Source organism: Megalobrama amblycephala, linkage group LG10 (genome assembly GCF_018812025.1).
Source record: "Megalobrama amblycephala isolate DHTTF-2021 linkage group LG10, ASM1881202v1, whole genome shotgun sequence".
NCBI lineage: Eukaryota > Metazoa > Chordata > Actinopteri > Cypriniformes > Xenocyprididae > Megalobrama > Megalobrama amblycephala.
The window spans coordinates 26,187,710-26,200,188 of NC_063053.1; the positions used below are offsets into that span (position 1 = coordinate 26,187,710).

The 12,479-nt window shown below is 35.0% G+C and overlaps 1 protein-coding gene across 1 annotated transcript in view; it reads left to right on the plus strand.

The window, feature by feature from the left end:
• hpse2 (heparanase 2) overlaps nt 1-12,479 on the plus strand; it is a 105,443-nt gene that overhangs the window by 69,227 nt on the left and 23,737 nt on the right. Inside the window, exons 8-9 of the mRNA XM_048205579.1 lie at nt 1,210-1,316; nt 3,402-3,516. Coding sequence (XP_048061536.1) covers nt 1,210-1,316; nt 3,402-3,516 — 222 coding nt within the window. The remainder of the gene's footprint in view (nt 1-1,209; nt 1,317-3,401; nt 3,517-12,479) is intronic.

Consider the following 12,479-nt stretch of genomic DNA (forward strand, 5'->3'; position numbering starts at 1 on the left):
CTGCAGAGTTGAGATCTGATCTCAAATCATGCCCACGAACTGTTCATGGTCAGTCTGATTCATATTGAGCACAAAATCTAGAGTCAAAATGCTGGTTTTTATCAGTCAGCTGCATGGGGAAAAAATGGCATTTATTAATACATTTGAGTAGTACATATAATTGTATTTTTAAAATCATTGTTTTGTTTATTTGTTTGTTTGCTTGTTTGTTTGTTTTTTGGCGATGCAGGACACTATAGTTCATTTATGTAAGTGAGGATAGCAAAATAAACTGTGACACATTATACCCAAAAATTCTTCATACAGTGGACTACCAGTAAAACTGATAAAAATTTGGAGCCACAAATTTTTAGACACTTTGACCTGACCATATTTTGCTTAAGTGTTATCTGACATAATTTTTCTGACACAGTTTAACTCTGAGATCTTGTCATATTTTATTACCATTTTTTTAAACTATAGTGAATAAACTGTATAATGAATGAAATGTTCAAGGCGTCTGAATAAATTTTGGTTTGACTGTATATATTTCTCTTATGCTCTTCAAGGCTGGATTTATTTATTTCATTTTAAAATATAGTAACAACATTAATATTGTGAAATATTATTACAATTTAAAATATTATTACAATTAAAAAAATGTTTTAATTCAGAAATCATTCTAACATGCTGATTTGGTGTGCAATAAACATTTCTTTTTTATTATGGTTGTTGATGAAAACATTCTTAATATATTGCTGCTTAATATTTTTGTGGAAGCAATGCTACTTTTTTAAAGATTCTTCGATAAATTGAAAGTTTAAAAGAACAGAATTTATTTAAAATGGAAATCTTTTGTAACATTATAAATGTCTTTACTGTCACTTTTGATCAATTTAATGCATCCTTGCTAAATAAGAGAATTAATTAAAAAAATATTACTGACCCCAAAAAAACAGTAATGTATTTTGGATTTGGATATTTTGGACGTATTTCGGATTTCACATTCCACATTTATGTTCTGTCGTTGTTTTAACATCTCAAAGAACATGTATAACACATACACACTATATATACAGTGTATATAATCTGGTTAATATCAGTCAGATGGTCTCATCTTGTTGGACTAAAATAGTTGACTTTGGAAGAATCAAACCTGAACAACCATCATCACTCAATTATTGATGGTTTATCTCATCTGATAAAGATTTGTCTATATCTTTCTTTCAGATCGTTCAAACTCATGCTCCAGAGAAGCGTGTGTGGCTGGGTGGAGTTGGTCCTGCTTGGGCAGGGGGCACCAATAATTTGTCTGACTCATTTGCTGCTGGTTTTCTGTAAGTAATGCATGTTGTCTATGGGCTCTAACTAACAGCTGTCTTGATGATCATTTACTCAGTTTATTTATTTCTCTGATTAATTATTCTCCGTTTATTAATTATTCGTTAGTAATTTGCTGTGATTTGCCATAATTTCTCGATATAAAAATATTACAATTGGCATTACATTTAGAATTTAAATTCATTATGACAGGGTTGACCTAAATTTGTAAGTCCAAAAACAAAGATGCATCTGTAACTGTCTGTAGACTATTAATCACTTAATTGCTGTATTATATTATGTATGAAAAGCACCAAACAAATAAAATGTGTATTACAAAAATCATTGCAAATAAGAATGTAACAGTGTTGTGACCCAGTGAAAGATGCCTGTCAACCATATTGAGCAGTACAATTTCTACCAAAGCACTTATCCAGGCCACATGCAACTCAGTCCAAACTACATAAAACTCCATATTCTTATGGCCTGTTTTGAATAGTTTAACATAAATTGCTCCTTTGCCTTGAACAATTTGCATTGTACATTTGTTTTTCATTGCAGCTCATGCCAGTTTTTTTTTTCTCCATAGAAATTGTTTTTGTTGTTTTTAAATGAATGAAAAGTGACATAAATGTTTATGGTTGTCTGTGAAAAATGCAAAAACCTGACAAATTCTTGTTGGATTCCTAATGTTAAACAACTAGATGGTAACATGTTGGTAAAATGCTACTTTTCAATGGACCTTGAACTCTGAATTTGTTTGTTGTGCCAATTCCTTTTTTTTATTTTTTTTTTTTATTATGTTTTGTAAACTGAATCTGTAACACTTTACAATAAGGTTCATTAGTTAACATTAGTTAACTACATTAATTAACATTAACTAATAATGAACTGCACTTCTACAACATTTATTATTATTTGTTAATGTTAATTTCAACGTTTACTAATACATTATTCAAATCTTGTTAACATTAGTTAAAGGTGCTAAAGAGGTTCTTTTTGTCGACTGAGTTTTTGAAATGAGCGCATGGGCAAGAACAACCCCCCTCCTTCACAGCTCATTTAGAGGGAACGCCTCCCAAAACTTGCGCACGAGTATCAGAACACGAGTGTTTACCACCGGCATTCGCTGTGTTATTAAGCCGGGCACACATTTAACGACTAGCTAAAACATTCTGACTATGCTCAAAATACAGCGATTGTTTCCTGCTCCTGAAGCAGATTTATATACTTTCACATGGAATTTGAACACCGACTGTAATCGCAGACTGAAAGCAACTGGCTCTGACTGGACGCGTTTGAGTCATAAGTATCAATTTACATTCATAATCGGCCTTACACTTAAAGCCGCGCACACACTTAGTGGATTCATTATGTCGGACTTACCGCAGGTGACTCATAATCTGCAGTTGTTACTCCTGTCTCCTGACAAAAACATTGCATGAGGCGCCTGTGGAGTGTGGAATGTTACTGGAGCGTGCAGCCGCGCGTCTCTCACATGGATCGTCATGGCAGTGATTGACAAGCCAGAGGGCCAATCCGCGCACGTCTCTCACGAGGAACGTAATGGCAGTGAATGACAAGCCAGAGGGCCAATCGTTTACGCGATGATCGCGTAAACGATTGGCTGATGTTTTTAAGGCCCTACCTCGTGCACAGATGATGTATATTAATATTATTCCTTTCAGTGCACCTAATAAATAGTATTTTATCAGTTAGTAAAGACAGTTTCAAGTAATATTGCAAAAATGTATAAAACAAAACATCCTCTTTAGCACCTTTAATGCACTGTGAACTAACATGAACAAACAATGAACAACTGTATTTTCATTAGCTAACAAAGATTAGTAAATACAGTAACAAATGTATTGCTCATGTTTAGTTCATGTTAGTTAATACATTAATGTTTAACTAATGAACCTTATTGTAAAGTGTTACCACTGAATCTCGCACACAGAAAATACCTTTCATGCATAAAATGTCGCAGAACTTTTTATTTTTTTCCCCTTTATTTTTTTTCTATTTAATTTTTTTTACCAGTTGCATTCCTAATGTTCTCATATTTAAACTTCATCTTTCTTTGAACTCTGTTTCTGCTTTAGATGGCTCAACACTCTTGGTATCGCTGCAGCTCACGGAATTGATGTTGTACTCCGACATTCTTTTTTTGATTATGGATACAATCACCTCATCGACCAGAACTTCAACCCTTTACCTGTAAGTTTAAACACATAAACAGAAGCCAAAGCCAAAGTTTTTAAACACTCAGACATAACTAGCAGACGGATTCAAGTCATATGCCACACGCGCTAAAGGTTACGCAAATTAGCACCATACGCAGTGATCTGTGTGGTACGCTCGTTACCGTATTGTAAAACTGCCTAAAACGCATATGTAAAAATTACCTGGGTGTAGTTTTTTTTCCACATGAAGTGTTTGAAAATGGTCTTAGACAGAGTCAGTCTTTAGCATGTGGCCCAGGCACCTTACGGGTTTTCCCGTGGGACCTATTAGCCAAGATGAAAGGTGTTTAGTGGTGTTGAATACTAGGCAGCTGAGGTGAACTGCACTGAAATTCAAGCCCGAGACAATGTCACCTGTCTCCCACCCCCTCTACATGTGTGCCCCACTGTGTGGAACAGCCAGATGCTGACAGCACTGCAACCTGAGACGAGGGCACTCCACAGGTAGCCCCACCCTCCAGACCGCTGCCAACTTTCTCCTGAATTATGTAGAGCTCACTCTTTCACAATGTCTGCAGGTCAAACCCTTGGAGACGGGACAAACAGAAGACTTCAGTTAAATTTGAGTTTGATTTGAGCAGCTGTAGGAAAGGCCACAACTGTAGGAGACTATATGCTTAACATTCGGTTTTGGTATGACCGGTGTTGGGTATAAGGCATTACTAAGTAATTCATTACTTTTAATTTAATTACCGTTCCCTTGAAAAATCAAAGTAAGGGACTACTCTTAATTTTTCTGTAATTTAATTACAGTTACTTCTGAGGTACTTTATAGACTATAGAACAATTCTCTGTAAAACAATAGTGATTTTAACGTCAATATTTTACATCTAATGCTAAAATGCATGTAAAATTACAAGAGCAGTTTCATGTCTATCCTTGTATTGTTCAACTTTAAAGGGATAGTTCACCCAAAAATGAAAATTTGATGTTTATCTGCTTACCCCCAGGGCATCCAAGATGTAGGTGACTTTGTTTCTTCAGTAGAACACAAATGATGATTTTTAACTCCAACCGTTGCAGTCTGTCAGCTGTATAATGCATGTCAATGGGAACACCATCTATAAGAGTCAAAAAAACATGCACAAATAAAACCAAATTAAACCCTGCGGCTCGTGACGACACATTGATGTCCTAAGACACGAAATGATCAGTTTGCATGAGAAACCGAACAGTATTTATATAATTTTTTACCTCTAATACACCACTATGTCCAACTGCCTTGCGCACGGCATCCAGTGCGTGAGGTGTGTACGCGCTCTGATGTAGTTTAAAGGATTAGTTCACTTTCAAATAAAATTTTCCTGATAATTTACTGACCCCCATGTCATCCAAGATCGTGTTCGTGTTTTTCTTTCTTCGGTTGAAAAGAAATGAAGGTTTTTGATGAAAACATTCCAGGATTATTCTCCTTATAGTGGACTTCAATGGTCTTTCCAAACGATTGAAGGTCAAAATTACAGTTTCAGTGTAGCTTCAAAGGGCTTTAAACGATACCAGACGAGGAATAAGGGTCTTATCTAGCGAAACGATCGGTCATTTTGTAAAAAAATACAACTGTATATGCTTTATAAACACAAATGATTGCCTTGCACGTGCTTCCGCATTCTTCAAAAATCTTACGCTGTATGTCCTACCCTTCCCTATTCTACTTACGAAAAAAACAGAACTGGTGCCGCATTCATTCCGTAAGTTGAATAGGGAAGGCGTAGGACATACAGCATAAGCTTTTTGAAGAATACGGAAAGCGGAAGCACGTGCAAGACGATCATTTGTGTTTATAAAGCATATACTATTTTAGAAAATGACCGATCGTTTCGCTAGATAAGACCCTTATTCCTCATCTTGTATCGTTTAAAGCCCTTTGAAGCTGCACTGAAACTAATTTTGACCTTCAATCATTTGGAGAGACCATTGAAGTCCACTATAAGGAGAATAATCCTGGAATGTTTTCATCAAAAACCTTCATTTCTTTTCGACCGAAGAAAGAAAGACATGAACATCTTGGATGACATGGAGGTGAGTAAATTATCAGGAAAATTTTATTTGAAAGTGAACTAATCCTTTAAACTACATCAGAGCGCGTACACACCTCACGCACCGGATGCCGTGCACAAGGCAGTTGGACATAGTGGTGTATAGAGGTAAAAAATTATATAAATACTGTTCGGTTTCTCGCGCAAACTGATCGTTTCGTGTCTTAGGACATCAATGTGTCGTCACGAGCCGCAGGGTATAATTTGGATTTGTCTGTGCATGTTTTTATTACTCTCATAGATTATGTTCCCATTGACATGCATTATACGGCTGACAGACGGCAGCGGTTGGAGTTAAAAATCATCATTTGTGTTCTACTGAAGAAACAAAGTCACCTACATCTTGGATGCGCTGGGGGTAAGCAGATAAACATCAAATTTTCATTTTTGGGTGAACTGTCCCTTTAACAGAAATAAAATAAAATTTTACTAAAACTTATTTTATTTCAGCTAGTTGCCAAGGCAACATTTCCAGTTTAAGTACTAAAATAATGATAACTAAATAAACTATAACTAAAATTTAATAAAACTATATACACATTTTTTTTAAACTAAAACTAATTAAAATGACAAAAACACACAACTAGTTACTAAAAACTTAACTAAAATGAAAAACAACAGAAAATCTAATTCCAAATATGAACAAAAACTGCAATAGATTATCAGTGATACTAAATAAATAATATAAATTTCATTTGTTTTATTTGGAAAGGCAGTCGACATAGGTTATGTTACAATGTTACATTCTTTTTTTTTGTTGTTAAAATACTTATATTAATATATATATATATATGAATAAATATAAAAATATATCAAAAATATATATTTTTATACTTTTTTTGTTCAGAGTAATAAATTCTTCCATGTTTTGTTAGTCATAGTAACATATTAAAAGAATTTAGGGGGAAAATAAAGGTTACTTTCCAAAATTGCCATTATTATTATTATTATTTTCCTCTCTGGGACACCAAACACAAAGTATAATCAATCTCAAAAGAACATCAAATGGAAATTTAACATTAATGCCTATGTGACTACAAATTATACATATGAATAAAATAACCTTTCTGCCAGGATCCTTCTTTTACAATGTTTTCAAATCGAGAAAATGAAACAGCTTAACATTGAAACTTTGAGATTTTAGCTTCACATGCAGCTTACCTTCAGGTTCTGTTCATGCAGTCCTCACTGACTCCAAATGCTGATAGATACATTATCTGCTCGTGGCCCTCAGTTCTTTTACAGCCCACCAGCAGTGGAGAGCCAGACCTGTCGACCTGCTCAGGATAACATATGTTCCCGTGTAAGTAATAAAACCAAAGGAAGACATAATGAGGACATTTTTTTTTAAAATACAGCAGTGGTAGAAATTCTTGATTATACAACGCTTCACTGAAGGGCCTTTAAGACTGGTTTCTCAGTGCCAGAATCTCACCAGGAGTATGTTCTTCCAGGACAAGCCAGAATGAGCATCTTTCCATAAAATGCACTTTGAGCTACGCTTTCGTCCTCACAACTTTTGAAACGGTTATCTTTTATCCCCCCTGCTTCTCATTCAATATCTCTAGTTATTCCAAGGACCAATCGCCCCCTGCTGGGATTGCAATGCTTTAAACATAGCTGGATGTCTGTGGAACTGCCAGAAGCCCCACAGCGAGAATTCGCAACAGCCGCAACCTGTCGGCCTGCGTGGAAAATTTATGGTCCAACCTTTTCTCTTTAATGCCTTACTGAGTCATGTCTCCTTTTCTTTTCCTTCACACCTCAGCAGAAGATCTCATCCCCTGTTCCTACTTCGCTGCTTTTTTCCTCTTCTCTCACGCTGTTTCTTGTGTTTTTTCACTCTAGTCTTTTTGATTTTGATTGATTTATCCATCATTCCAAGAGATTTCACAAGAAGAATGTCATTAATTCCCTTATAACTATAACTATATGTATATAAAACTATATGTACTTCTTTATATTAAATATTAAAGGGATAGTTCACCTTAAAATTAAAATTAAGTCGTCGTTTACTCACCTTGGTGTTGTTCTAATGCTTTTCTTTCTTTTTCAGACCACAAATGGCAGTATAATATATAATATAAAGTCCTTATAATGGAAGTGAATTGCGACCAGCATTAAGCTTTTAAAAAAATATGCAAAAGTATTACAGAATGATCCCATGATACACATGCTCTATATCCCACGTGTTCTGAGGGTATACAATAGGGTTTGGTATTGTATTCAACAAAAAACCTGGCCGTTGCACTTCTGTGCACGGCTTTGTTAGCGCCGCAGTTCACTCCGTCTCGCCCAGAAAAAGCACACAAGTTGTGAGAAATCAAGATTAACCCTATAAAGCCTACTGTATCAAATTTGATACAGGCCAAATTTCTAAGGCCTTTAAATTATCTACTTTAGCAAGTAAAATCCTTTTAGTATAATTGTAAAATTTTCCCTCTTCAGCTCGTGGTTCATATGTCTTTATGCTGTGAAATGTTTAATGATTTTTATAAAGTAAACGTAAGAATTACTTGTAATATTTCAAGATGAACATTTAGTGACTGAAGCAGCTTAGGTTTTGATTATCCATACATCATTTTTTAAAGAAAAATCATGTTAAATTATGACATTTGAGGAAGGTTCATTTGTTCATCTCAATCATCATTGCATTATATGCATTATATGTTTAAAACTACAGAGCTTTGATCATAAAAAAAAATGAAGCATTTAAATATCATCTTACTAAGACATATTATTGGGAAATATAGTGAAAAATATTTTTATATGCATTTTATGTAAGTATCTCCTATACTGTTATAAAGCTCTCACTGATTTACATTATGCTATAAGACTTTCATATTACTTTTTTTGTATATAAATATCAGCTTCTGCACTAAATTGAATTATATTGACATGTTTTTTCAATTTTTTTCAATATTCTCACTGTATCATATTATGAGACAAAAAAACCTAAACAAAAAACACATATGCAAACGTTTTATTTCTAGATTTTACCCAAATGTTCAGTAAACTGTTATATTTTTTTTCTGTTACAAAAAAATCTGTCTATTATTTAATATACCAGGCTTTACAGGGTTAATAAAAATGTGATATGAAATACAATGGCTAAAAAAACCCAATAAAAGTATCCATGTACTTTCTTCACTGAGTTATTAATCTATCTGAGTTCTATCTACAGAGTGAAATCAGAACCTTTTTTCAATAATCTGCACAGGAATTTTTATTTATTTTTAGTTGTTTTAGCTTAGCTATTTTAGTTATGTAGTTAGTTATTTATTACTTTTTTATTAGTTTTATTAGTATCTTTAATACCCTGCACAATAATATTATTGTTAATATTCATATCGATATTAACTGTGCTTTCATTCTATTATTTATTTTTATTTTGTTTCTGTTCTTTTCCCTGCCAGGTGAAAGCAATAGCACACCTCTTTAATAATCTGCACATTTCTATTTTATTTTATTATCATTTACTATTAATTATCATTTAGATTATTGAAGAGAGGTGTACTACTGGTTTCGCACAACACTGAGAAGCTGCCCCAGAAATATCTTGGAAGTGGGTTTTGACTCAACCACCTAGCAACCACCCGGAATCCCCTAGCAACCACTTGAACACCCACTGTGCCTAATAGCAACGTACCCAGTTAATATGCCAACATTTAGAATATCACAAAGGCATTGAGGTGGGCGTGACTTGGGGCCATGGCAAACTCCGGCATCCTGGCATAAAGTTTAGCACTGGCAAGCACCACTCACATTTTCTCCAGAAAATAGTTATTTTTCCAATTCCATTTAGTGTCTGTGGTTAGTGGTGCGAAAATTGCATACTTCACCTTTAAATATTATTGAAATTGTAGTTTACTGTCACTCCCAGTTGTTTATTATGTGGTTAAAATTGCTTCGTTTTTGTTGCACACTCTCACGTTAAGTTAATATGTGCATGTCTGGCATTTGCTTATATCCTGTTGGAATTATAGACAAGTAGTTGGTCATATCCTTTAATCTCTCAGGTCTTAAGTGGTTTGACTTTAATTTATTCATTATTAAAGTGGTTTTTATGTTATTCAGTCATTATAGCCACTGCACTTTCTCAATTTTACTGGATGGGCTGAGAAATGCTGGTATTATCTGACAACACAGAGACTTGGAGGTTGGGTGAGGTGGGCTCTCTTGAGGTTTGTCATCATTATGATGTTGACTGTAGCTGCCTAGTGCACCTACGCCTGAGCCTAAAAATATATGTGAAAATTTTCCATGGGCCCTTGCACCCCCCTCTAATAAAACCCTCCAATCTAGACGGTGGTCTCTGGTATTAAATTGCACTCAAGCAATTATTTTTTTCTACAGGCCTAAGATGTTGACGTTTTCATTTTAAAGTCAAATCACCTTTATTTATACAGCGCTTTATACAATACAGATGTTTCAAAGCAGCTTTACAGTGATAATCAGGAAAATAATGATTTAACGATGCAAACAGAATTGCTTCTAAAAAGATTATAGTAAACAATCATTATTGAAATCAGTTCAGTGTTGATTCAGTTTGGTTCAATTACTGTGTAAAGTTCGTCAAATATGGAATGAGCTCAATTAATCAATCAGTGATGTCAACGTCCAGGAGTGCGTTTCCCAAAAGCATTGTTAGCCAACTAACATTGTATGTTCTGTCGTAACTAACATAGTTCAACGATTTGGTGTTTCCCGAAGCCATCTATGAAACGAACATTCACAAACTACATCGCAAACTTGTGTGATTGGAACAATAGCTCTCGAGCTAGAAGCATAGTTTCTTGTTTTTATGACATGTGGACTTGATAAATCGTTATCTTGAGCAAAAAAAAGCAAGCTGGCATTAAGTACAATGTATAACTTTTATTTCGAATATATACAAATGTCATTTACATATTTTAGTTTGTCAAGAGATTTTAAGCACCGAGTGCGCATGTGCGTACGTGCTCTGGTACGTAAGAATGAGCCTATGATTGAATCTGGAAATAAAGCAAAATAACTGAGAAAAATGAGAATTAGTCCTCAGATGCCATGTCTGTAATTTATAGCAAAAAATCTAGCAGTAATTCAATCTCAAACAGATTCATTTAAAAAAGTTATTACTCCATCACCTCTATAATATAAGTGGTCTTGACTAGATAATTGATTTGTTCAACGATGCATCATACTATGGTAGTGAAGTACGGGATGTACGGGAAACGCAACCCAGCTTAGTTCAGTTCTCATCCAATAGTGTAAGTGCATTCAAGTCAATGATATTGCCGAATGTTAAGTGTCCCCAACTAAGCAAGCAAAAAGGCGACAATGGCATGGAACCCAATCTCCATCAGGTGACAGAAATGGAGAAAAAAACCTTGGGAGAAACCAGGTTCATTCGGGGGGCCAGTTCTCCTCTAGCCAATGAACATACATGGTGTGGTTTAATTTTAATTTCAAGCTGCATCATAAGTCAGATGTGGATCGACATCATTCATTTAAAATCGAATTTTGAAATCGAATTCCATTTAAACAGTAAATTTGACTCTTTCAGAAGTTTCACTGCATCATATCACATTGCAATCATTCTTCTTTAACAGTACTTGAGATTTAAGTTTTTATGTTTATAAAACTTTTTTTTTCCCCCATAAAATTGCATTGTTAAGACAAAAGAGACCCACCCATCCCTGAGTCTCTTTTTCCCACTGCCTATAGCAGATGCTGCACAATGTACACTGCCGGAGCAAATTAAGTTAAAGTTTCCCTGGAAAAGAAGCCTTTAAATGCTGCCATATGCAGGATTGCATGGGAACTTCCTGATGCACACATGCTGCTTTGAACCAGTTCAATTAGGTGTTGAATTTAGGAACTGATGAGAGGTATTAGGAGAGACCTACTGTAGTCATGCATGTGAAATTCAGGTAGCCATCGCTCTTTTCCGTGCAATTTAAAGGTATGTAATCACATAGGAAACAGTTCTCTGGTTACACTTGCCCAGTTAATGTACTTTGTACAATTTATACTATTCTTTGTGCATTAAATGTGAGGCGATTAAGGTTTTACTGGATCATTGTAGGTTAAATGTGCTGATATTGTGTAAAATACTGACTTTTGGACAGTGATAACAGCATTATAACATTTTGCATGAACTGATTTGCTGTTGTGAGCACAATCCATAAACACACACACACGGGTCACACACACACACACACATTTTCATGATTTATGGGGACTTTCCATAGACATAATGATTTTTATACTGTAAAAATTATATATTCTATCCCCTAAACAGTATTCAAACACAACCCTCCCCTCTCAGAAAACTTTTAGCATTTTTACATTTTTAAAAAACATAATTATGATATAAAGTATGATTTATAAGCTGTTTTCCACATGGTTTCCAGGGTTTCGGCTATTGCCATCTTTGTGGGGACATTTTGTCTCTATAATGTAGGGTTTACCTAGCCTGACTTCGTCATACTCATATTCTAGGCAGAATGTGAGTCTGATACTGCTCCATTGCACTTGAATTATGGGGCGTGTCTTAACCGAACCAGTAAAAAAAAAAAAAAAAACTCTGCACTCAATTGGATAGACCTACAACCAATCAGCGCAACGCAGTAAGTGACGTATGTTGAACTTGTACTTAAACTTTTGCCGAATCCCGTTGGAAGGACGGCAAACACATCTTTCCCATCGACAAATGCCTTGATTGCGGTTCTTTGTTCGTCTTTTAAAATTAATGCGCTGTCGATTTCTTTTATTACAGACGTGATAGCGGAATCTAAACATCTTACTTCTCCAGCTGCAGTCATCGTTGGTGAAAACCAACCCTGTATCTCAATCAGCTCCCTAGTTCAGTAGTCAGGGCACTGACCAGGGAGTCGGCTATTTTAAGGGCTGTCTCAAT